Below are 25,863 nucleotides of genomic sequence, written 5' to 3'. Positions count from 1 at the left end.
CATCTAATTTAAAAATGTCGTGAAGAGTTCCTACCAACAAAGCAGTGGACTTACAGCCGGCTCCATGTTCAGTTCTTTTCTCTCTCTGTCTCCTTGGTCAAAGAATTCAGCTGCCACGAGTTCTGCTATCTGAAACACACAGGAGACTGAGTGTTACGGGGTAAAGCAGATCATCCTTCCAGACAGAGTTTGGATGAAGATAATGAAATGTAGCGAACCCCCTGTTCCCATCATATTAGCAGCATCAGGATGAGACAGTAATGAGAAACAGAAACAATGCTGCATTTGCTTTAACCACAAAATCCCAATCCCATGATCCTCTGTAACCAAGAAAAAGAAATGTGCTTCAGTTTTGTCAGACAATGACAAGACTGTGCCCACCTGTATGAATAACCAGCCACCAACTTATCGAGCAACCATTGTTTTTTATTTTAAAAATAGCGAAGAATTCCTTAAGAATCTTATACAATGTGTTTTGATCCTATCTACCCTCCACTCCTTCCCTAACTCCTCCCAGATCCACCCCCTCCTCCCCAGTTCCTGTCTTCTTTTTTTAATTTTTGAATTTATAAATATAATTACAGCATTTTCCTCTCCTGTCTCCTCCTTCTAAGCGTCTCTACATATCCTCCCTTGCTTGTATTCAAATTCACAACCTTTTTTCCCATTGTTAATAATGTGCTGTGTGTGTGTGTGTGTGTGCATAATGTTGTTCCACCTATAGGGTTGCAGACCCCTTTGGTATTGGACAATCAACTGGTGTGCTGGAGAGGATGGTTTCTCCTTCCTCCACCATTCTTTAGTTCTCTGTGATCTTTGCATGTCTATTGGCACCATCCTTGTTCAGCTAACATTTGGGCAGTCAGGTTGGTTGATGAGACTTTATGGATATAGCTTCTGGCAGTCCTAGGAGTCAAAGGTCACAGCAAACTTCGTGTCTTAAGCACCTGTTTATAAAGGGTGTGTGAAAACCACCACCAGATACTGTATTGAAACTGGTGGACAGGTCTTTAAAGTTTCTTGTAATCTCTCTTTTGACCTTGTCTTGTAATTTCTGTTGTTGATGAATATTGGTTTGTTTATCTTACAATTTCTCAGAGTCTGGGTTCTGTAGACCACATTCTTTTCTCTTTTTTTTCTTCAATTTTTTATTAGATATTTTCTTCATTTACATTTCAAATGCTATCCCCCAACCCTGCTCCCCTACCCACCCACTCCCACTTCTTGGCCCTGGCGTTCCCCTGTACTGGGGTATATAAAGTTTGCAAGACGTAAGGGCCTCTCTTCCCAATGAGGCCAACTAGGCCATCTTCTGCTACATATGCAGCTAGAGACACGAGCTCCAGGGGTACTGGTTAGTTCATATTGTTGTTCCACCTATAGGGTTGCAGACCCCTTCAGCTCCTTGGGTACTTTCTCTAGCTCCTCCATTGGGGGCCCTGTGTTCTATCCAATAGATGGCTGTGAGCATCCACTTCTGTATTTGCCAGGCACTGGCCTAGCCTCACACGAGACAGCTGTATCAGGTGTAGACCACATTCTTATGATGTCACTTAAGAGTTTCTCGAGGCTCAGCTAGAGTGACATCTCATTTTCTTCTCAGCCCATCTCTTAGGCATGATACTGCGGACTTCTGGTAGTGGCTGATTATATGATGTCTGCCCTTCTTTTTGTGATACTGGTAATAATTGCTGGTGTTTTCTGGAGTCCATTTATTTAGGGGTTTTCACAAGGGTGACAGTTAAAGCCAACACTTCTTTTTTTTTTAAGGGATTATCTTTTTTAATACTACTTTTTCTTTACTTTTTATTAGATATTTTCTTCATTTACATTTCAAATGCTATCCCGAAAGTCCCCTATTACTCCCTACCCTGCTCCCCAACCCACCCACTCCCGCTTCTTGGCCCCGGCATTCCCCTGTACTGGGGCATATGATCTTCACATGACCAAGGGCCTAATGTGAAGCCCACATTTTCAGAATGGCAATTCTAACCATATAGAAGATAGCTGAGGTGCAGAGAAACAGAACTCTCCTCTCTGACTTAACTACTCACCTGCTAACGGGTCCCCAAAGCATCACTATCTGCCACTGTCACCTGAAGTGCCATCAGGTCTGCAGATCATATGATCCAAGTGGTAAAGCAGCCTGCACAGCAGCCTGGACCTGTTGAAGAGCCTTCTCCTGTTCCAGACCCCACTTGAAGCTAGCAGCTTACCTTGTCACTTAGCATATGGGCCAAAGTCACACACCTAAGTGAGGAATATGCTGTCTCCAGAATCTAAATAGGCCTAGTAAATGTTGTACTTATTTCTTAGCAGCAGGAGGGGCCAGTGCAACAACTTATCCTTCACCTTAGAAGGCATATCTCTCCATGCCTCATAATACTGGACTCCTAGAAATTTCACTGAAGTAGGTCTTTGGATTTTGATTGGATTCATTTCCCATCCTCTGATATGCATATGTGCTACCAATAAATCTAAAGTGGTTGCTACCTCCTGCTCTTTACCCAGCCAGCAGAATGTCAACAATAGAGTGGATCACTGGTGATATTTTCTGGAAGAGACAGATGATCAAGGTCTTGATATATTTTTTTTTTTAATTTCATGAGCATTGGTGTATGTCTGCATGAGGATGTTGGAATTGGAGTTACAGATAGTTGTGAGCTACCATGTGGGTGGTAGGAATCGAACTCAGGTCCTCTGGAAGAGCAACCAGTGCTCTTAACCACTGATCTATCTCTTTAGTCTGTGACACTTTTTAAAAAACAACAACAACCCAAAAACTGTGTGAGTTTCCATATTAAACCTTGAACCTCCACTCACTGGACCTATATCAATAATCTCAACCTGATCTAATTTATGTTTCTTCCACCATTATCCCATACCCATTAAATCCATTCCCACATATATTCTCCAGACTTCTGGAGAAGTGAATTAGCAAACTCATTAAGCTCGTCTGTGGTATAGTGTATCTCCTCATGGAGTACACTTTCTATATCCCCTATAGGAGCCTATAGGCTCTATAGGTCTAGAGGCAACTATTGGTAGGCCCTGAGAGACATCAATATTGTCTTGCCTGGCATCTCCTACAAAGAAAGTCACTGCTGGTTCAGTAGGCAAAGAAGGATTAATTCCCCCAGGCAATGGCAGAAAGGGCAATATTTTTGCAGGAGGTCGGGATAAGGATACATCCTCTGCTAGGGGTGACAAGACTGCTTCCTCTGGTGAGAAACCCCTCAGAATCCGAGGGCTCAGAGTCCGCAGCCTCAGTAGGGACTTCCTACACACTGCTTTCCCAAGCTGTAGAAGCCAATTTCCTACCAATCAAAGCCCTTCCTGAACTGATAACACCTTCTGAGGTTGGGACTTGAATTTTCATTGTGATCCAGCCATTCTTATAATGAGGGATTCGGTTTGATTTTTCTAAAAGTTGAGCTCTATGGCTGCTGGAGAGAAGGCTCTCTGCCAGGGCACACTTAGAAGCCTTTAAACTGTTTATACACATCTGCCATTGCACCACAGAGTTCATGGTTTTCCACTGTCACTGTATACTGAGACACCAGAAGTCGGTTAATTTTTATCAGGAAGCTCAATTTTTTTTTCTTTTGTGACTAAATCCAGAGGTGTTAGAAGCAACCACATGGCACCGTTATTTTCCTTATTTTTCTACAAATTGTGAAAAGTTTTATGCACGGAGTCAGTAAATTCCTTGCTCTTCCCCAGTAGGCCAATCAGAGTAAGGAAATGTATTTATCTCAGCACATTCCTCAAATACTTCACACCGTGGACTTTCAGTGCTCTGCAAACTTCTAGGAGGCTCCAGCGACTGTAGGTACCAGCAAACTGGAAAGACTGCTCCAGAAAAAATTTTAAAAATTCATCCTTATACTTTATTTTCTATAGAGCCACTCCTGGTACCACAATCTATACTAGTCAGGTTTTCTTGAAGAAATGGAGCTGATGGAATATATGTGTGTGTGTGTGTGTGTGTGTGTGTGTGTTACATTTAAATGGCATTTATTAGAGTGGCTTTCAGACAGGCTGTAGCACAAATAGTCTAACAGTGGCAGCTTTCCAAGAATCCTTGTTCAGTTCACAAGGCTGATCTTTGGTCTGTGTTGGAATATTGAAGAAGTAAGTTGCAATGCCAGTGAACGGAAGCCTCAGCAGTAGGAGAGATGAACTTGCCAGCCAGAGTAATGGGCATGCCGGCCAAAAGGCAAAAGCTTCCTTTTCCCATGTCCTGCTCTCTGGTCTGCCCCCAGAAGGGACAGTCCAGATTCACAGTTGCTTTCTGACATCAAATGATTCAAGCGTAGGGTAAACCTTCCAACCTCAAATGACCGGATTGAGAGAATCCTTAAAGGTGTGCCCAGCTCTTTAGGATTTAGTTGACTCTAGGTGCAGCCAAGTTGACAGTCAAGGCTAGCCATCACATACAGAGTTTGAGTCTGGCTAACTTTTCTATGTCATGTTTTTAATTTTAAAATATTTATTATAAAAGTTTTAATTATAAGAAGTCTTTTTATCATGATTTTGTTTTAAAAGTAGGTCTATAGATTTGGGCAATTGCTGTTTCAAGACTTGGGAAAGAGTGCTTGCCTAACATGTTCAAGGCCTGGATTTCATGTTGGGCACCAAAAATTAATCAAATTAATTAATGAATTAATTAATTAATTAATGCTTTTTATTTAAAGATTATTAATTTATTTTTTATGTGTGCATTGTGTGCAGTGGGTATAAACTCCTGGAACTAGAGTTAGAGACAGTTCTGAGCTGCCTGATATATGTTCTAGGATGAAACCCAGTCTCTAAAAGTGTCTTAACTGCCAAGCTATCTCTCCTGTCTAGAAATTACAGTATTAATATCACCAAAAATAAATTAGTCTTTCTCAGAGTATTGATGTTGTTTTTATCTAAACTGAGTATATCTATTTTTACTTCCATACTCAATTTGTTTTAAGATTTCCATGTATTTGTCTATCTATCTATCTATCTATCTATCTATCTATCTATCTATCTAACTATGTGTCTGCATGCATGTGCTAAGATGTACATCTTGAGGTCAGAATATAACTTTTAAGAAGTAAAAAAAAAATCCCACAGATTTAAGAAATTTATGTCTACTAAAACAGTTCTACAGAAGGTACTATAAGGAATATTTAAGTGTGAAGATAAAATTAAACACTCTCAAATGGATGCAAGGAATAAATGTTCAAGTAGAGTTAACCAAAAGAGGCATTAAAAAGCTACACCATAACAAAATAATAGGAATAAATAAACTCTGTTTACTAATAACTTGAAATTAATAATCTTGGTTCCTCAATAAAAAGGCACAACACAAAGTAAGAGATTGGATTAGAGAAAAGTAGCCCTTCTTTACATTGCCTTTGAGAAACACTCCTCACTATCAAGGATATCACCATGCGGGGAGGGATGGAAAAACTTAGTCCAAACAAATAGAACTAAGAAACGAGCGGGCATAGACTTCAAACCAAGACTAGTCAGAAAAGCTAAGGCTTCATATGTACTAAAGGAAAAATTTACCAAGAGGATATTACAATTCTAAACATTTACATGCCAAACACATGGAAATCTAACTTCATAAAAGAATCATTACTAGAGTTAACATCACAGGTTGACCCAGGACAGTGACAGTGGGTGATTTTAATACACTGAAATTAAAACAGAGCAGCTTTAGAGTCAAATGATATTGTGATGGTTTGAATATGTTTGGCCCTGGGAGTGGCACTATTTGGAGATGTGGCCTTATTGGAGTAGGTGTGCCCTTGTTGGAGGAAGTGTGGAACTGTGGGTGTGGGCTCCTTGTCCTAGCTGCCTGGAAGCCAGTCTTCTAGCTGCCTTCAGATGAAGATGTAGAACTCTCAGCTCCTCCTGCACCATGCCTGCCTGGATGCTGCCATGCTCCTGCTTTGATGATAAAGGACCAAACCTCTGAACTTGTAAGCCAGCCCCAATTGAATGTTGTCCTCATAAGGGTTGCCTTGGCCATGGTGTCTGTTCACAGCAGTAAAACCCTAATTAAGACAGACATCATCAATCAGGAAGAGACATTTATAGAACATTAGTCCCAAACACCAACATGTACATGTTCTTCACAGCAGCCCATGGAACTTTCTCCAAAGCCGACCACACATTAAGACACTCAGTATGTCTTTTAAAATATAGCTAAAATTAAATGGCATCCTTCATCTTGTTTGATCATAAAATAATAAAGCTATAGATCAACAAAATGGGAAATAGTATTCAAACTCACGGAAACTAAAAACACACCACTGAATGACAATTAGGTCAAGGAGGAATCAAAGGAAACTGAAAACTTCCTACAACTGAATGCAAAGGCAAATGCAATATACTGAAGTCCATGGGAAACCACAAGTGCAGAGCCAAGTAAGTTTACAGCATTAAATGTCTACAGAGAAAACAAACAGAACTCAAACCAAATAAACAAACATACAGGAAAAAAAACAGACATTTCATATCAACAACTTAATTATGCACCTGAAAATTTTAGAAAAAAATAACAATAGCACCAAAAAGAGTGGGAAGAAATGAGGATGAGATGAATGAAATAAAATGAAATAATGAAATGAAAGACTTTGAAATAGAATACAAGGAATCAGTGGGATGAAGAGTTGGTTCTAAAAACAAACAAACAAAAACTCAACACATGATAAACCTTTAGCCAAATTAACCCAAAACCCAAGAGGATCAAATGCATGAAATTAGAGAATAAGGGGCTAAAGCTATGACTGAGTGGTTAAGAGCACCAGCTGCTCTTGCAGAGAATGCATTTGGTTCCCAGCACCCACGTGATGGCTAAGAGCCACCTGCAATGCCAGTTCCAAAAGATCTAAGACCCTCTTCTGATTCCAGGGTCACCGGGGAAGCACATGGTATATGTATACCAGCAAATCACTCAGACACATAAAATAATTCTAATTTTAAAGTAGAAAAAAACAATTAAAAATGAAAAGGGAGACAACAAACACTGAGAAAATTCAGAGAATCCTAAGCCTATACTTAAATAGGTTATAACATCCAATGAGATAAGAGTAGTAATTAAAAAAGAAAAATCTCCCAACTAAAAGAAGACCCGAGCTATATGGATTTAGAAAAGGATTCTACCATATACTCAAAGAAGAACAGACAGTAATACTCTCAAATTATTCTGTAAAATATAAACTGAAATTTTTTCCATTTTTTAAATAAAGCCAGTATTACTTTGATACCAACACCAAACAAACACTTGACCACAGCAACAAATTATATATGATGAACATAGATGTAAAAAACTCTCAATAAAATGCTTGCAAACCCAATTCAAAAACACATAAAAAGATTATCCACCACGAACAAGCTAGTTTCATCCAAATGATGCAGGGACAGTTTGGCATACATTAATGAATGAATGTAATCCACCATGGAAGTAGACTCGAGTATAGAAACCACATGGACATCTTATTTGCACAAAAGGCCTTTAACAAATTATAATATACCTTCATAAACATGTCTCGAAGAAGCTAGAGATAGGAGGAACATAAACAATACAATAAAGCCAACTGACAGCAAACCCGCAGCCAACATCATTCTAAATAGAGAGAAGCTCAAGGCATTTCCACTAAAATTAGGAATACGACAAGGATATCTGCTTTCTTCACTTCCATCAAACACAGTGCCTGAGGTCTTAAGTAGAGCAATAAGACAGAAGGGGGAGGAGACGGAAACGGGAATGTAAATGAGAAAGGAAGAAGCTAAAGAATTTTTATTTACAGATGATGTGCTTCCATACATGGAAAAGCCTAATGGCCCTAGCGGAAAACTCTTATAATTGATGAATACATTCAGCAAACTAGCAGTATACAAAATTAACACACAAAATCAGTACTTTCCCTTCATACAAACAGTGAACATACCAAGAAAGAAATGAGTGAAATACTTACATAATAAAAATCTTAAGACACTGAATAAAGAAAGAAATAGAGAGGCCCATTGGACTTGCAAACTTTATATGCCCCAATATAGGGGAATGCCAGGGCCAAAAGAATGGGAATGGGTGGGTAGGGAAGTGGGGGGCGCTATGGGGGACTTTTGGGATAGCATTGGAAATGTAACTGAGGAAAATATGTAATAAAAATATTAAAAATTAAAAAAAAAGAAATGGAAGCCGATATCAGAAGATAGCACTCATGAATTGGTAGGATTAATATTGGGGGAATGGCCACCTACCAAAAGAAGTCAATAGATGGAACACAATCTCCATCAAAATTCCAACAGTATTCTTCACAGAAATTTGAAAAAAATAAACTTCATATGGAAGCAAAACAAAACAAAAACCTCAGCATAGTTAAAGTTATCTTAAACAACCCAAGAACTGCAAAGGTGTCCCCATTCCTGATTTTAAGTTATGATTTGATGGGGTGTGGGTCAGGATCCACCCCAAGCTGGCCACTGAACCTGGCAGTGTTTCTCACTTCCTCCTGGTTTTAGAGGCATGGAAGAATAAGAATTCTAAGGGTGATCAACGCTGCTTCTTGAGACAAACACCAGTGCCCCTGAGACATCATACTCTTCACTACAGCTGAAGTGGCAGAGGTGGTAGCAACGGCCATGTATGCATTTTGTATGAAGCAGTGTCACTTAATCATTAAAGCACGCGATGAGTTATGTGCCTCTGTCTTATACATAAAGGAATTAAAGTCTATTTATTTCCAAAGATACCTTTAAATGAAGAGGTTTTTTTTTTTTCTGACTTTGACATTTTAGTTTGGCTTTGATCACCACTGAGCAACCTACCCGTTGTTGAATAGGCCAGGGTTTAGTAATCGCAGAGAGGTCGCAGGCTGTCATCAGCATTGCTCTGTTAAGGGAGAAAGAAACCCCCAAATCTTGTGAATATTTATCCTCAGTAAGTTGTTACTGGTTATAAAAAAGAGTTCAATTAAAACCTGCTTAACAAGAGAACACCCAAAATTTGAAGACCAAAGAACAAACAGCATTTATTTGGCTGTTGTGCCTGCGATGCATAGCCTCCCTGTTTTGGTTGCTCTGGGAGTTGCTGAAGTTGGTCCTTGCGGGTAAATCTTGCCTGCTATCATTGGTTTTTCCACATTGATAATGAGATGAAATCATTCGGGTTTATCAGAAGGATAACATCACACATCTTAATGAGAACAGTCCTGGATTATGGTGGGTCACCTGAATTCACTTACCACCTGCAGGGCTTTCTATGTGACAACTTTTGCATGGTAGGGCAGTATATGCCGGAGAGTCTTTTTCTGTTATGTGGTTAGCCTTTCTCTGGTGATAGCAGTGGGAACTACCCAGTCCCTTGGCTATAACAATGTGTCTTGGAATAAAACAACACAGAGGTAAAAATTACCTTTGGGGGTGGGCGGGGAGGTTCTCATATATTTTGAGAGGATCTCGAATTTTCTATGTAGCCAAGATGACCTTCAGTTTCTGATCCATGACCAAAGTTCTGGGATTACAGGTGTGCCCATCATACCTGTTTTATGCACTTTTAGGGATTTGAACCCAAGCTTTGTGGACATGACAAAAGCCTTCTAGCAGCTGAGCCTACATCCCTAAGCCCAATGTATGACTGCAGTACAGTCTTTACCCGGAATCATATTCAAAGGCCTAATGGTCCCTTTATGTTCTTTAAAGACATAAGCAAAAAGGCTATTCCTGCAAAACAAACAATTGAGGTAAAAAAGTATCCTTTGTTCCTCTAGAGATACTCCTCCTGAAGCCCAGGCTCTACCTGCTCAAGGCTAATGTTGTCGAGATCTCTACAATACTAACTCTACCACAGGATTGAGCCATTTGGAGGTGTTTTTAATTATGGGTGGAACCCACTGTCACAATGGATTTCAGCTGTGCTTGCTGGTATAGCCTGCCTACCAAAGGTGACAAAACATAGGACCTTGATTACAAACTTCTCTGTGACAGAGAAAACTAGCTCAAACTTGGAGCTTTGTGACATTTCTCTTTGTTATTATTGAGTGCATACTAGTCACAGGAGCAGGCCTGTGCATGTCTAAGGCACTATTCTGAAAGATCAGTTGATGTTAAGGAAATCATGACTATATAGAATAGGCAGCCCCATGTTTGTATGTTGTTTCCTTTTAATTTGCATATTTGCTTTGCAGACTAAGCAATCTCAATCTATTTTTTAAAAAAATGTCGACATTGGCATTGTAGCAACATTATCTGTAATCTGCAGGACCATTAGCTATTGACTGTCATTTTGTTGTGTTTTATTTTATTGTTTAAGACAGTGCCTCAGAGTTTATATCTCTGGGTGGCATTGAACTTGTGATAATCATTTTCCTTCATCCTTCCAAGTGCAGGGACTATTGTGCCTTCCTGGTTCTGTTTTCCTGATACAAGTTATTGCCAAGGTAAAGACAGAGGCAAGTAGCAGAAGAGCTATCATCTGCAGCTAGAAGAAAGGAATTTGTGTACTGAGGTGGAAACATGGTCCCCTTGGCGGGTCCACTGGAAAGCACTGCTGTGCTGTGGCCCAAGAGCAGTAACGTTAGCAGCCACCATCTTGTTCTCATAGCCTATAGGATGTTAATTTTTCCTTTTCCATCCCAAAGAATGGGAGACATGAAGCAAAACACTAATCTTGAGCCACTTCCTTATAGTGTCCATCAGTCAGTCTTCAACAAGGCAACTGTCAGTTTCCTTCCTTGCCAATGACCACATTCAGCTTTTCATATCCCACTTGGGAGCAGTCGACAACCTCGAAAGTCATTATCCATAACAAATGATCCCAACTAATGACTGCTCAGAGAAAATTAACCAGGCAGCCAAGCTTTTGTAGACAGTAAAGCCAACTTACAGAAACAACTCCTTTTGAAGAGGATCTTCAAAACTGAATTGATTTTTTCGTATAAGTTCAAAAAATTCTCCTCGTCTCCTTTAAAAAAAAAATTAGGAAAACATGAGTGATTCCAGTGAGTCCTCCTGCTCTTCTCCCCTTGATCTACAAGACTCATGGAGCACATAATGAGGAAAATCTCTGTTGTCCCCATCTCAGAACCCAACATCAAAGCCTCACCCACACTCAGCGTCCTGCCTTCACGATCCTGGCTTACTTACAATGGAAACTTTTTAAAAAATGTCACATTGTTTGTAACTCCAGATCAAAAATAATGGCAATTTCAACTCAGGGATATTTCTTATTTAAATATTTTAGTTATTTAATTAATTTTTAAATTATTTAATTATATAACTTATTTTTGAAACATGGAATAGTGTGAGTTAAAATGTGTTGGCAAGAATAATTTAAGATCTCCGAAGCACATGGGGGTAAGAGGGTCAAAGGTCTCTAATTCAGCCACATCTTGCTGCAGATTAAAAGGAGGCCAGTGAAGATGAGACATGCTTTGAAAGCAAGGAGCAAGTTTTAGACACTATTTCCTGTCATTCCACAGATGTAAGGGTCATTAGCGTCTGGGAAAGACCTCCTTTGTACCCAGCGTCATCAGGCATCTTGAGAAACAAGGCCAAACAAAAGATAAACGTCCATGATGAAATGGACTGTGTATGATCAACTATCAAAGTTCCACACAGAGAGGAGCAGCTCACGTGACGTAAAAATGGGAAGCCTCTGCAGACTGTGATATTTCTCAAGTTCTTTGTGATTTGATCATCTGTGCTCTGAAATTACTTTTGAACAACCTGAACTTTGCTCTATTTTCTTCTGGCCTGATTCCCTTTAAACTGACCCAAATTTCAACAAAGCAGACACACATACATTTGTAGACAGCGAGCAGTGGATGTGTGTGTGTTGTAGTCATTTAACTTCTACGTCAACATTCACAGTTCTACATTAACATTCATCCACGAAAGTCAAATAAAAGGAAACTCGGATCACTTTCAGTGTTCTTTGCCTGCCCCATTGGCTTGGTGGCCACATAAAAGAATCACGAATGGGCAGAGAGTGGCAAGTGAGGGAAAGGAGGAAAATAGGTAGCCTTTGGAACCCACCATGATGACTCAAGGCAGTTTCAGAGACACAGCCATAGAAGAGCATCATGCATAGACTTGTGCTAGCATTTGTAGCTATACGAGTGCCAAGGAGTAGGCTCCTTTGACCGCCTATTTTTAAAATCTACCATTCTGGTTACAGCTGTGTCAGGGCGCTGGCTTCTATACACACTTCCCAGTGCGGACAGGAAAATGTCTTCAAGACTTACTTTGGAGGGCATCGCTTCTTAAAACTTACTTAATGTACAGTGCTAGGTCTGTGGCTAAAATTGCTTGCTTGATTATTTTCAATGTGGTTTTATATTCTTCAATGGAGAGGCCACTGAGAATCTGGTTGCCCTTTATATAACAAGAAAAACATAGTTAGTGCTCTGCCCACGGGAGCTGCTGTGAAGAACAAACTCTGAAGCTCTAGCTGTATAACTTAAACACATGCCTCGTATACTCAGCCTGCTTTTCTGAAGTATATGCAATGAAGTACTATTTTCCCTGTTCATTATCACTAGACACCACCCTGGCAGGAAAGACAAAATCAGCTACATGACATTATCCCTGCCTCTATACATGTGTGTTTCAAACTCATCACCTCCTTGAGATTGAGTTGAAATATAAACACCAAATAAATATATCCTTTTCCTTTGGGCAAAATGAATTCAAGTCACATTAATGAATATGAAGAGTTGTGAAACTTTTAGATAATTGATTAGGTCCTTTTCCTTTGGGCAGAATGAACTCAAGTCACATTAATGAATATGAAGAATAGAGTTGTGAAACGTTTAGATAATTGATTAGAGACACTCCTCTGTAGTAAGGAGCCTCCCTCACATTCGCCATTACAAGATGGCGCTGATGGCACTGGCACCCGTGTTTTCCACCCGTGTTTTCCACGTGGGGTAGTTTTCCACCCCATGTGCTCTCCCTTCCCCGTGATGACAACTCCGGCCGATGGGCTGCAGCCAATCAGGGAGCGACATGTCCTAGGCGGAGGACAGTCCTCCATAAAAGGGACGGGTTTCCGCCATTTTCTCTCTCTCTGGCTCTCTTCTCCACTGGCTCCTGAAGGGGTAAGCAATAAAGCTTTTGCCACAGAAGATTCCGGTTGCCCTGAGCGTGTTCTTACCAGGGGGGACAAAAGTGCGAGCAATACTCTGTGGCTTCTGTAACAAACTTGGTGACACCGCTGGTTCATGTTTATAGACCTTAACCAGTACTAAGAGTTGTACATGTTCCTGATGAACGTGACAATGTAGATGGTTAGCAGGCCTGAGCCAAAGGTGCTTTACTAGCTGGTAACCTAAGAAAGCCTGGGCTCAAAGGTCTGTAAGGAACCCTTAAGGGGGAGTGAGTACTCCATATGCTGAGAGCAGGTGAGTCTCCCCCAAGGAAGAGCACAAACACGCATGCACGCATGTGTAATAATAATGAAAAAAAGAGGCCATGAATTTGAAAGAGAGCAAGGAGGGGTAAATAGGAGAGTTGGGAGGAAGGAAAAGAAAGAGTAAATGATGTAATTATATTACAACCCCTCCCACAAAGAATAATAAAATCATGCTAACTTTTCCTTGTAGGTCATATTTCCATATTAGTAAAAAATATTCTTCTAAACAAGCGAGGGGGACCATGGGGGTAACCCATGTATATCTCACTGAAGGTTTTTGTTACATAACATCCTGTATTTTTGTCTGTAATTCAAGACAGAGTAGCTCTTTGATCTTGAACTAAACAAAGCACCAGCCACTCCAAATACATTCAAAATGTGTGTAAGCTGAATCATAAGTGTTACTAAGTTTCGGGGCCAAGAAAGTACCCGGCGCTTTAGAAGTGAGATCTGGACGCAAAGACTGAAGTCAGGGAGCTGGAACTGATTTGCTCAGCTGGGGGGGGGCAGGCTGCGGGCAAAGACAACGATAGGCCGGGAATGAGAGTCTGAAACTAACATGGACTAGAATAATGACCAGAATCTATAATTTCAACCACAATCATTATTCTAAAATATTTCATCATTTTAGATCTGGGCCAAAAGAAACTATTCAGAAAACTCCCGATGCCCTTACTTATTTTCAAGATAAGTCAATTTCCAGCAGAAATCAAAATGTCTTTTTTTGATACTGCAGTCTCAGTTTTCCTCCAAAGAGCAGAGTCTGTTAAATTTTTTTCTAAATTGGGCTTACAAAGATAGAATATATATATAGACGGCTTTTATGACTTAAGCCGGCAAAATGTACAACCAGATTTCTTGTGTGTTATGCTAAGTAATAACATATGAAATAATAATTTATATATTATCTAACAAAAGAAGTATGATAGGAAAATATTTAATCCACCTTTCTAAAGATTAGTAATTTATTTCCTTTGGAACTGAACTTGAAATAAGACACCAACAGGACATTTTTAACTTGGGTGTAGTAGTAAACTCCCATAATCCCTGCACTTGGGAGGTAGAGGCAGGAGGATTAGGGGATCAAGACTAGCTTTCAGCTATTCAGGGCAGATTGGGATAGATGAGCCCACTTTTTTTTTAAATCTACTTCCTCCCCTACCAAAGAAATAAATAAAAAGCCTTAGCTACAGAGCACTTTCCCAAGGAAAGTCCAGATGTTTCTACTCTAACATGCATATGTTTCTCCAGGCTCGATTTTGGAAAATTGTACACTAAAAATAACAAAGTTGATGGGAAATGTGGTGTTTGGGCAGATCGCTGAAGACCTATGCTGCTTTGAATCAGAGTGCAAAGCCAACCACGAGAGGTTCTGGGAGGTGAGCTGACCCAGAAGGCCCCGAGGCTGCCTCTGAATGTACTGAAAGCATACAAGCAAGAGCAACGGAAGAAAGAGCTGGGCTGTAAGCCATGAGGCAATAACAGAGAGGCAATGCCTCAGCCTCATGTAGACCAGAGGTGAGGGGAACAATGGCCCGCACCTCACTCTTCAAATGCTTTCTTAGTGAATGCCAGGATTTAACCGTTCCTACAATAACTTGCATGTTATTCCCATAGCATGACACGTTAAAATGATGCCAGTCACCTATCAATGAGTTTGCGCTCCATGTTACAGCAAACGCTATCAAGTCTCATATAAACCTTCATAGGAGGCAGCCAAATGTGTTGTGTAACTTTCATTTTTAACAGTGTTGGGGGGTCCAACCTAGTGCCTTAACACATGCAAAACAAACTCTACCCCTGAGCTGCACCCCAAACTGACTGCTTCTTAAGTTTTTAGTCACACCAAGGTATTAGGGAAGAGGTGAGAATTCCCCTTGCCTCAAGTAGGAGAGAGAGACCCTGTGTATGTCTTCTGTGTTCAGTGAGGAGGTGGGACTAGAAGGGATTTGGTGATGCATTCTGCTCAAGAAATCTAAAAGGCAAGACCATATTGGCTGGCCAACTCTGTAGCTGCTGTGGGGAATCCCCACAATGAGGGTGCTCTGCAGAGGTGATGACGTTACCATCACCCACCAGGCACAAAGAGAGGGACACTCAGCAATGTCAGTCTGTTAAAATGGCCAGACCCCTTTTCTTGCCTCTCTGCTTCCTTGTTCTCTGGCTGGAAGGAGGGAACGACACGGAGGCATAGGAGTTAGAAGGAGGGAACGACACGGAGGCATAGGAGTTAGAAGGAAGGAGTAAGACGAAACGCAGAGTAAGGAGCAGGAGATGCGGGCGGAGGCAGCAAAGGAAGAAATTGGGCTCATAGCGCAACTATTATCCCTGAGTGGCCATTTTGGTTTGCAACATAAGAATGGTATATTATATGGCTGGCCCTAAAAATAGTGACCACGATGTGACTCCCTAGTTTTCCTCTAGCCAGGGAGAAAACTAGACTGAAGCCCAGCAAATGTGAAGACCTTATGATAAAATCTCCTCAGATCATGTATCATGCATCATGACTGTTCAATGTAATAGTGGAAAACTTTCTTTTTTTTCTTACAAAATTAACACAGCTAGACAACAGATAATATGAACATGTTATTTGTTAATGTTATGTTCCTTAACTGTGTCTTTACTTAGCAAACTCATGTGTTTTCTTACATTTACAAATATTCACTTATTCAAGTTGTCCAATAGCTTTCTCGTTCCTTAACAAAATGGTTTGTGAGCAGCTAGAAGCTCCAATAAAACAGAGACGGCTGGGATTACAGCTGCCTGGAAAAATCTCCTGGTTAGCAGGCCCAGGCCTTAGGTTCAATCCTAGTATAACCAAAAAGAAAAGAAGAAGAAGAAGAAGAAGAAGAAACAGATACTGGTCTTTATATACCACTCATTTGTTTAAAAAGTTAAGCAGCAGCTATAAAATACCAGTTCAGTTTCTAGTTTGGAGTAATTAAAGGTCAGTAATCAAATTTCCCTCATGGGCAACATTAGATCGGTTTTTTACTGTCCAAGACGTGAGGCCGTAGAATGTTTGGGCTAATCCTTCCTTACCCAAAAAGGAGTAGAGAATGTTCAAGAATTTATGATGCTGGGAATCAGTCCAAAACCTAAAAATACAACTGCATATATAAAGCTCTCTTGAAACTCACAACAATAAATGACATACTTACTGGGCTGTTTAGAATCATCAAACACTGGTCAAAATGATGGTGTTCCATGATGGAGTGACAGTACAGCTGAGCCAGCGGGTGCTCGCTCCTGGGAGTGATCATGTTGAAAGAAGAAAGGAAGAAAACGTTCCTAAACATGTTACTTCACCAATTCATTATTATTATTATCTGAAATTATCTCAAAAACAAACTAATAATTTTCTCCCCTGCTGAGGAGAGTGGGAGTAATAATCTCTCAGAAATAAATACTGACGTAAACTGTTTTCAAAGAATAAGGCTGCCCGTTTGTTTAAAGGGCAGTCTCACTGGTTTGAAATGTGAAAACACAGGATATGGGAAGTAAGGCCAGAGACTGCCAGCCCTAGGCACAGCCTTGTACTACCCAACAATACCTGTTACTGTATTAGTTTTCAGGTTCAGCACTGCAACTGACTTAAAGTCTAGAACAAGCCCACGTTGCCTTTTCCTCTAGAAAGATGTTCAGAGAGCAGCTCATTCATCTGTCCTACATATGAGTAGCTCATTCATGTGTTCCTACATATGAGTAGCTCATTCATGTGTTCCTACATATGAGTAGCTCATTCATCTGTCCTACATATGAGTAGCTCATTCATGTGTCCTACATATGAGTAGCTCATTCATGTGTTCCTACATATGAGTAGCTCATTCCTACTGAGATGGAATTCACAGGGTCTGAAAAATGGAAAGCAAAACAAAGGTGGGGACAGTATGGACATAGACTTAGAAAGGAGGCATTTGTGTGTGTGTGTGTGTGGTGTGTGTGTGGTATGTGTATGTGTGTAGTGTGTATGTGTGTGGTGTGGTGTGTGTGTGGTGTGTATGTGTGGTGTGTATATGTGTATGTATGTGGTATATGTGTGTGGTATGTGTGTGCTGTGTATGTGGTGTGTATGTGTATGTGGGGTGTGTGTGTGGTATGTGTATATGGTGTGTATATGTGTGGTATGTGTGTGTGTGGTGTGTGTGTGTGTGGTATGTGTATGTGTGTGGTGTGTGTGTATGGTATGTATGTGTGTGTGTGTGGTGTGTATATGTGTGTGTATGTGGTATATGTGTGTGGTATGTGTGTGTGGTGTGTGTGCTGTGTGTGTGGTGTGTATGTGTGGTGTGTGTGTGTGGTGTGTGGTGTATGTGTGGTATGTGTGTGTATATGTGTGGTATGTGTATGTGTGTGGTGTGTGTGTGTATGGTGTGTATGTATGTGTGTGTGTGGTGTGGTGTGGTGTGTGTGTGTGTGTGTGGTATGTATGTGTGTATTATGTGTGTGTGATGTGTGTGTGGTGTGTGTGTGGTGTGTGTGGTATGTGTGTGAGAAGGGGGGTAGGAAAGCAGGAAGGAGGAAGATGAGTCACGGGGTTGTTTGAGTGCAGGACAGCCCCCAAGCTTTCTAAGCTGACCTTGGGAGAAGCATTGAAGACTTCCTGCTGGGTAAATTGAGGGGGAAGGATATTCACTGCACTGTTTACTGTATGTGTGGGACAGTAGTCACAAAAAGGACTTGAATGCACGACAGGAAGCCTTCCACTTCATTTCTCATGACCGTCACTTGTGACAAGCAACGCTTGGCTTCCAACTCCTTCTTTAAGAGACAAGAGGCTCCTGGAACTTGTTGCTCTTAAAATATGTAGGAATGGGGCTTCTGAATCTCGAAGCCCCATGGTTGTGCTAAAAATATGAACACTTTGCTATTTCCTCACTAGTGTATTGTTTTCCATTTTATTTGTTTATTAAAAAAAAAAAAAAGAGCTACTCAAGAACTAACAAGATGCCCTGAAAAAGTATTGGTTGTTAGAGTGAAAACCAGACAGATGCTTGTGGGAAACACAAGCTGCAGATGAAGACTGGAGAGCGGGTGACAATGCCTGTTCTTATTTAAAGGGTCACCCATCTTGCCGATTTAATGCTCCTATTGGCATAACCTGGCCAAGTCCTCCTGTACTGCTTGCTCTTCTCTGCTCTGCCTCCACTTCATGATCTGCACTTGTGGATCCGGAGCTGTACTTAACATAAGAAGTTGAACAGACAGTGAACCGAATTGCATCAGCAGATTTGTTGAAAGGGTTTGCTGTGATGTGTGGACTACCTGGGGTCAGTTGGGGCACTGTGGGCGGGTGCACTTGGGACGGCTCAAGTAAGGGTGCCTCAGGTAAAGAGGTGGCAGCCAGAAGGAAGTGGGGGAGAGTTATCTGCTAGGTGTCCTGGCGTTGGATCACATGGGAGCAGGCAGGGACATGTCCTGCAATGAGAACAGGCTAAGATAAGGAGGGCGGATAACCTCTCTTCTGAACCTTTTCACAGACTCTCTGTTCTTCACTGTTCTCCCATATTGAGGCCAACTTTACTAGCATGGCGGACACCTCCCCCATCCACGTTAGGCATAGTAAAAGGGAAAGCTTTTAGGTGTCTGTTATTCTCACTTATACAAGAAGGAAAGAGCAGAAAATCAGGGTGCTACACTAGGGACACTGAGGCTGGAGGAGCTTTAGTTAGAGGCCAGTCTAAGACACAAAGTGGGAACCTATCAGCCAAACTAACCAACTGACTCACATATACGTAAGACACACAGCTTGAAATAGAAGCTAGAGGCTACACCCTTAGTTTAGTATCCGATGTATTCAGATGGGGTTAGCTGCTTATAAATCTTTCACCACACCAGACTGTAAACCTTTGGAATTTGCTGACAGCTGTTTTCCCTAGTGAGAACAGTTTCCATTTATCAAGAGCCCGTGACATGGCGGGCATTGTGCTACCTGGTTTATTAGTATTGTACCTCACTGTATAAGCACTGAATCAGAACCCTCACACCCACCGCTTCTTTCAGCCACTGATGTAGTGTTTCCTTTGTTCTTTAACAGACTTGATGGCGGTGCCAATCAGAAAGCTCTCTACCTTGTCCTGGCCCACCCTGGCTACCTCTCATCTGACCCCACAGCTGGTGGTGCCCACAGGAGTGAACTGAGCTCACCCTGTCCAGTGTAGGTGAAGGGAGTCCTGGGACCCACCTTTGACTAAGGGGTGAGGGGACTTCCTGCCTTCTGCCTAAAAGCTGAGTAGCTCCAGGTTCCCTTCTATGGTTCCTCCGAATCACCTCTGGCAGAATTGAGTACCAGCTGCTCAAATATGTGCCATATTGGCATACTACCTCTCTCCCTTCTTCACTGCAGGCCTTTCTTCCTGCTCCTGGGGGGGGGGGGGGGGGTAGGTCATAGTCACTAATAAACTACACATACACTAATTTTTATTTCAAACCAGGGTTTCAGATCAACCTAGGCTGCGACTGTTATAAATGAGCATTTCTGCATGTGATTTTGATGACCAAATGTTCAGATAGAGTACGTCTATCTGTCAATGATGATATGAGTGACAGTCTGGGCTTCAAGTATTTCCTCTCCTTGCCTTGCACTGTCCTGGTGTCTCGGGGCCCTACACAGTGTCTACTCACTGACCTACTTAGGAGCTGGTCCAGGAAATGCAATTAGGTAGATATAGCACAAACCCTTTGGAACTTCAAATGTACTTCACATATTTAGGTGAGGCAGAAAGAACTGCTTCACGTTAGAGAGGATTTTTGACTTGCGAGACAGACAGATGCCAAAATGTGTTTGTCTCTACTTACATTCTAAAAATACAAATTCATGAATCAAGCAATGGGTGAAAATGTCTCAGATTTCCTGTTTATAAAAAAAAAAAAAAATCTCGAACCCAATGTCTTCATGTCGCCTCTATTTAAGGCCACATCAGAAGGTCCTATGGAAACCACTGCCACTGTGGAATTCTATTCCCATGCTGACGTCAGCGAACATTACTAGACTGGCATACTTGCTCCTCATTTTCCTGTCTTGCACAGTCTTTGGTCTTACAAAGCCTTAGAAGTTGATGCAAAATACATGTCCCGTGAGAAAAGCAGCATTGTCACCCAGGCTGCTGCCACCATGTTCTTGACTCTGCCTGTCACGTGTGCAGGACCCAGGGTTGGAATCTCCGCAGCTTTGTAACCTATGGCCCGGCTCCTTCACACTCGCCACTTTCAGCATTGTTCCAGTTTTTCAGACTAGAAGTCATGATTTTTTTTCCTCCCCACCCTTGATACACATAACTCCCTTCCCTTCAGTTAATTAGCATCTTTCCTTTGGCCTCTTCCCCCTCTACTCTGTGTGACTGGCGGTTTATAACTGGCTTCTTGAGGCAGTCCTCTAATTGAGCTCTGTGGTTCTAATTTCAACCTATCTATCATGTGGCTCAGGCTGTGACTTCTTCCTAGGAAATGTTCTTGTTGCTATGGCAACAGTTCCTTTTTTACAAATCCTATCAATTTTACTACATGCTGTTTGGTGCTACACCCCCTTCCTGGAAGGGATCTTGTGGGTCCTCGTGCCTGTCCATTTTCTTGCTGGTCTACCACTACTGTTCTGTGAGGTGCCTACTTCACAGCCTCCTGGAATGTCTTTGTACTTTTCCTGAAAATCCATCCCCGTTTCGGCATCTAGCTTTAGTCTCATTTTCTCTAGGAAGAGTGGAGATGGACCATACATACTTTGCTTGGCCAAACTCCTTCTCTTATGTACACTTGAAGTCCACTGCATCAGATGACTCTCAGGACGTGGTAGATAATTTCTGTCACTGTCATTTCAAGGGTCAGGAACTGCACTGTCTATGTCACTAACAAAGAACCAAAGCTCTAGCACATATTCATTATGCATAAGCCCAACATGTAGCACAGTTTTTGATGAATCATTTTATAGTCATTGGATTTGAAACTAAGCAAATAAACGCACGTGCGAATCCTATGGTATGGGCCACAGGTTTGATGCAGAAACTTTTTCTCTATGTGATACAAGTTTATAGCTTTTTTAAAAAAGTGAATGTACTTTAGCTACTGTGTTCTAACTGCCCACTCATTTTGTCTTATTGTTTTGAGGCAGCATCTCTCTCATGTTCTCAGGCTAGCCTCACCCGTGCTGTGTAACTGAGGCTAATCTTGAGCATCATCTGATTGCCCTGCCTCTCTCTCCCGAGTGGATCACCAACTCTAGTTTACATAGTGCTAAGGGTCAGACCCAGAACTCCATGCATGCTTATGCAAGCACTCTATCCACTGAACTACGACCACAGTCTATGTTCATGTCCATAACTGTCTGAGAGAATTCCTCCTTCCCTCCCATCAAGAAAGGGTACGTGGAAGTAGTGCCCTTAAATAGATCACAGGATACCAGTGGGATTCCCCGGCAATTTCAGTCTTCCTACTAAAGGAAGGAAGCAAGGAGGCCAACAGTGGTCCAAGGGCATGGCCTCCTACCCAAGAAAAGCCTTACCTCAAAGTAGCGTCCCCAAAGTCATTTCGGAAGAAGCAGCAAGATTTCAGTTTACCAGAGGATGATTTCGCTTTCCCATCCCCTTACCAATGAATACCTCCTTCTCTCTGATTAGCTGCGCTTATTTCTGTACCTTCTTTTTGTATTTTTTATTATGTGTCACTTTGGGCATCTCGTGGGGTCTGGTACTGTATGCCCCTCTAGAAGAAATAACTTTATATGGGGATGCTTACAGTACCTTTCCACCTCAAGTGTCCACTTGACACTTTAAGTATCCCGCTTACCAGCTCTACTTTAAGTACCGGTCATTACCAGTCAGGAAAGAAAAAGTCCTATTTTCCTGTACTCAAAGCACAGTGACCTGGGAAGAAATAAGTCTCTGAACTACTTTAGTTTTTTCCAAGAGTTACTACCTTGTGTGTATGAAAGTAAGACTCTACAATCTAAGTGCCCCCTGCCCTCTGCCCAGCTCCCAGACCCAGGAATTTTTACCTAGAGAGAAGACACTACCTCTCCAGATGTACTTCTGGGTAAATTGTTTTAGATGAACAAAATTTAATAGATTTAAAAAATGGTTTAATAGTACCTATTTTTTAAAAATTTAAATGAGAATAGAGTTGCATTTTTTTCTTATTTTTCACTTATATAGAGCAACATGAGAGCAATTTCTACAAAAAAATAGCAGTATATGAACTAATAACAAGCTGCTTCTTTCTGGGTGAGGCAAGGGGATAGCCTTGTGCATGTATGGGCTGACACATATGGGTCACTCCCTGTGACACACTGTGGGGCTTCTCCTGTTGCTACCTCCCTTTCATCAGCATGGCTCACGTGACACTCTGGATCTCAGTCATATAAGGCACACTGACAAAGGACACGCCACCAAGTTACTTCTCCAGATCTCTAGGTTTTCAAGTGGAAACAGCCAGCCTGTGACAAGCAAGACTGTTCTCTCTCATTGCATAAAGCACAGCCCAGGACGTGGTTGCACATCCTTGCAATTCTTCTTACACTAAGTCTTCTGTTTATCAAATAATGGACGACAATTAGAGAGCCTTCACAAACACCCTGGAACACACTTGGGATCTCCATTTGGGAGTGATCAGTCAGGTCACTGGCACACTTACAAAGGCGCTCAGTCATAACGAATTCTGCCACTAAATCGTAGACTGTTCAACCAAGTTGCTACAAGAAGTCGACCAGACTGCAACAGGGGCCTGATATTTGATGAAAAGTACTGTCAATTTCATTAGCTCAGTTGTCATCACAAGATGCCGCTTAAGTGTTGTCCCAGAGGTTAGAGCCTTACTCTTAAGATCTGCCAGTGAGAGTGTCACACTCAGTACAACCATCTCTAGGAGCTGTTGCTAGAATTTAACATACTATATGGCAAACCTTCCTCTGGGTGGTGATGCTTGTGGTCTCTGAAAACACATGCCAGCCTTGTGATATGGGCATACCATCATTCCCATTTTAAAGGATATTAAGGTGTAGAGAAATTGTCTTCCTTGCTCCAGGCTACACAAGAATTCTGGCAGAGCAATGGACTGACCACAGAACTCAGTTCTCTAACACTGGGTAATATACACTGCTACTAAAACTGAAAACCTTAGTCTACTGAGCATCATAAGCAAGCAGGGCCAAAGTAAACACTATTTCAAATACAGTCTTTTCCACTCCATGGTAAAAATCCTACCCCTTCTGGACTACTCTTCATGGTTTTCTTTCTTTCTTTCTTTCTTTCTTTCTTTCTTTCTTTCTTTCTTTCTTTCTTTCTCTCCTTCCTTCCTCTGTTTTGTTTTGTTTTGTTTTTCCAAGACATGGTTTCTCTGTGTAGCTCTGGCTGTTTTAGAACTCACTCGGTAGATCAGGCGGGCCTCGAACTCACAGACATCTATCTGCCTCTGCCTCCTTAGCGTTGGGATTAAAAGTTGGGTGCACACAAATTAAAGCAGAACTCACAATGGTCATGCAATAAGATTCTCAGCAGAAATACTGTTTGAACTTCAGGCCTAAAATGTGATCAGTACAGTATGACACCTGCATCCACTTCCCATTTTCCTTAAACGTAGCCAGGCTATGTAAAGAAACTTGGCCAATGTACTCTTTGTACTTTTTTTTTTTTAGCTCTAAATTTAAAAAGTACCGTTCAGCAATGCAAAGGAAGCATTTTCTCGTTTTCTCGGCAAAGCCATCTTACCGCTGTATGTATGAGTTGTTCACGCCACGATGATCCAAGTCATGGCTTAAAGCAGCAATCAGCAACGCAAGGATCTCCAGATCCGTCAACTTGTTCTGTGTGCAAAGGCATTGAAGGAAAGAGAGAGAGAAAGTGTGGGGCGTGGTGTTCTCCTATGACTTCTCAGTATTAAATCCCGTACTTGGTGTGGCCACAGAGCGTTCTCCAGAAATTCTACTCTGCAGGAGACCGTTCATGTCGCCATTTACAGTGAGCTACTACAAATGTCACCAAACAATAGAAAAATTGAAAGGCTACAAAAATGAATAATCTGGGAACAGCAAGCTGGCTCAGTGGATAAAAGTGTTTGCTATATATGCAAACCTGGCAACCTGAGTTCAGGTCTGGTAACAGACAGGGACAGGACAGACCCACCTCCCGAGGTTGCCCTCTGACCTCTACACCTGTGCCGTAACACGTGCACACCAACACATACTCCATAATTTTTAAGTTAAAAAAAGAAAGAGAATACTCTACCCACCCATCGTTAGTACTGCCATGAATCTTATGTTTACAGATGTGGAGTGACTTTAACACACTTTAATATTCTTTCTTTTGTTTTCTGTAACCATTGATTTCCTCCCTGTGATCGGCTGCTATATTGTTAAGCAACTGAGACAACGTGACTATTAAATAATATAGTAGGAATAAAATTACTAGAAAAATGGCTCTCAAATCTTGCATAATATAGTCCTAGACTACATATCAGTTATTTCTGAGTACTTGTCATTTATATTGTTTACAGTGCTATGCCCGTGGTCGGTGACACAGTGTATGAAATACAAGTTAAACTGTCACACTATCCCACAGGAAGGCCCAGCACTGTGACTCTGGAGCACCTGTGACAACCGTCATCTCCTTCTCACCGAGAGAAGCACAGGCAGCTTTCTGTAGTGGTAATCCTAAGACTCACGGCCAACCCAAGGTAAGCTTATCCTTTTCTTAGGAATTTTTCTATGGGGTAAAATAGCTGCTGTGTTATTTTGTATGGCTTCTTAGACAAGGTTCTGCAGTCAAGTCCAAGGCTTTACACATGGTATTCCAGTGTTTGATCGCTAAGCTAAACCCAAGCCCAGTCACTTCCTTTAAAACCAGCTACTTAAAATGGATAACCTAAGAAAGTAGGATATTTGACAGAAATGGATACTTTGTGCGTTTGTTTTCTGCACTGATCTTCCTTCTACTCAGGCTCTGACCAAGGCACATGACACAAAACCTGTCTGGAATAGCATGTATAGAAGTGGCAGCCTTCCACAGAATCTGGCAGACAATGAACTCATCTATCAGGACATTTGGTGGTTTTTGAGTAATTCCACTGTGGAGCAGTTGACTGTAAAATGAGAAGTGTAATGTTTTTCTTTCACTGTCTTCCTCTGATGGAAATATTTATTGACCCAGGGATTATGAAAATGTAACATGATGTTAAGAGATTTTACTATGTAACATTTTATTGTGAATGAAAGAAAGTTAGTAGCCAACTATTATGCTGCGCTAATTTTCAACCACTATTTGATAAATTATTCAATCACCATAAGAAAATAACTTGATCCGGGCGTGGTGGCACACGCCTTTAATCCAAATCCTGGGGAGGCAGAGGCAGGAGGATTTCTGAGTTCGAGGCCAGCCTGGTCTACAAAGTGAGTTCCAGGACAGCCAGGGCTATACAGAGAAACCCTGTCTGGAAAAAACAAAAAGGAAAAAAAAAGAAGAAAAGAAAAAGAAAAGAAC

General features: G+C 41.4%; 1 protein-coding gene across 3 annotated transcripts in view; it reads right to left on the bottom strand.

Moving 5' to 3' along the window:
- Nucleotides 1-25,863, bottom strand: part of Pde5a (phosphodiesterase 5A) — a 124,954-nt gene that overhangs the window by 5,025 nt on the left and 94,066 nt on the right. For all 3 annotated transcript variants that reach the window (XM_021157938.2, XM_021157939.2, XM_029475581.1), the window contains exons 14-19: nt 24,097-24,191; nt 16,564-16,651; nt 12,263-12,363; nt 10,874-10,951; nt 8,818-8,881; nt 55-129 (exon numbers count right to left, since the gene is read on the bottom strand). In XM_021157938.2, the coding sequence (XP_021013597.1) occupies nt 55-129; nt 8,818-8,881; nt 10,874-10,951; nt 12,263-12,363; nt 16,564-16,651; nt 24,097-24,191 (501 nt within the window). The remainder of the gene's footprint in view (nt 1-54; nt 130-8,817; nt 8,882-10,873; nt 10,952-12,262; nt 12,364-16,563; nt 16,652-24,096; nt 24,192-25,863) is intronic.

This window comes from Mus caroli, chromosome 3, assembly GCF_900094665.2.
Source record: "Mus caroli chromosome 3, CAROLI_EIJ_v1.1, whole genome shotgun sequence".
NCBI classification, from domain to species: Eukaryota; Metazoa; Chordata; class Mammalia; order Rodentia; family Muridae; genus Mus; species Mus caroli.
Note: the sequence above shows the minus strand (reverse complement) of the source record. Positions and strands in the feature narration are given on the sequence as shown.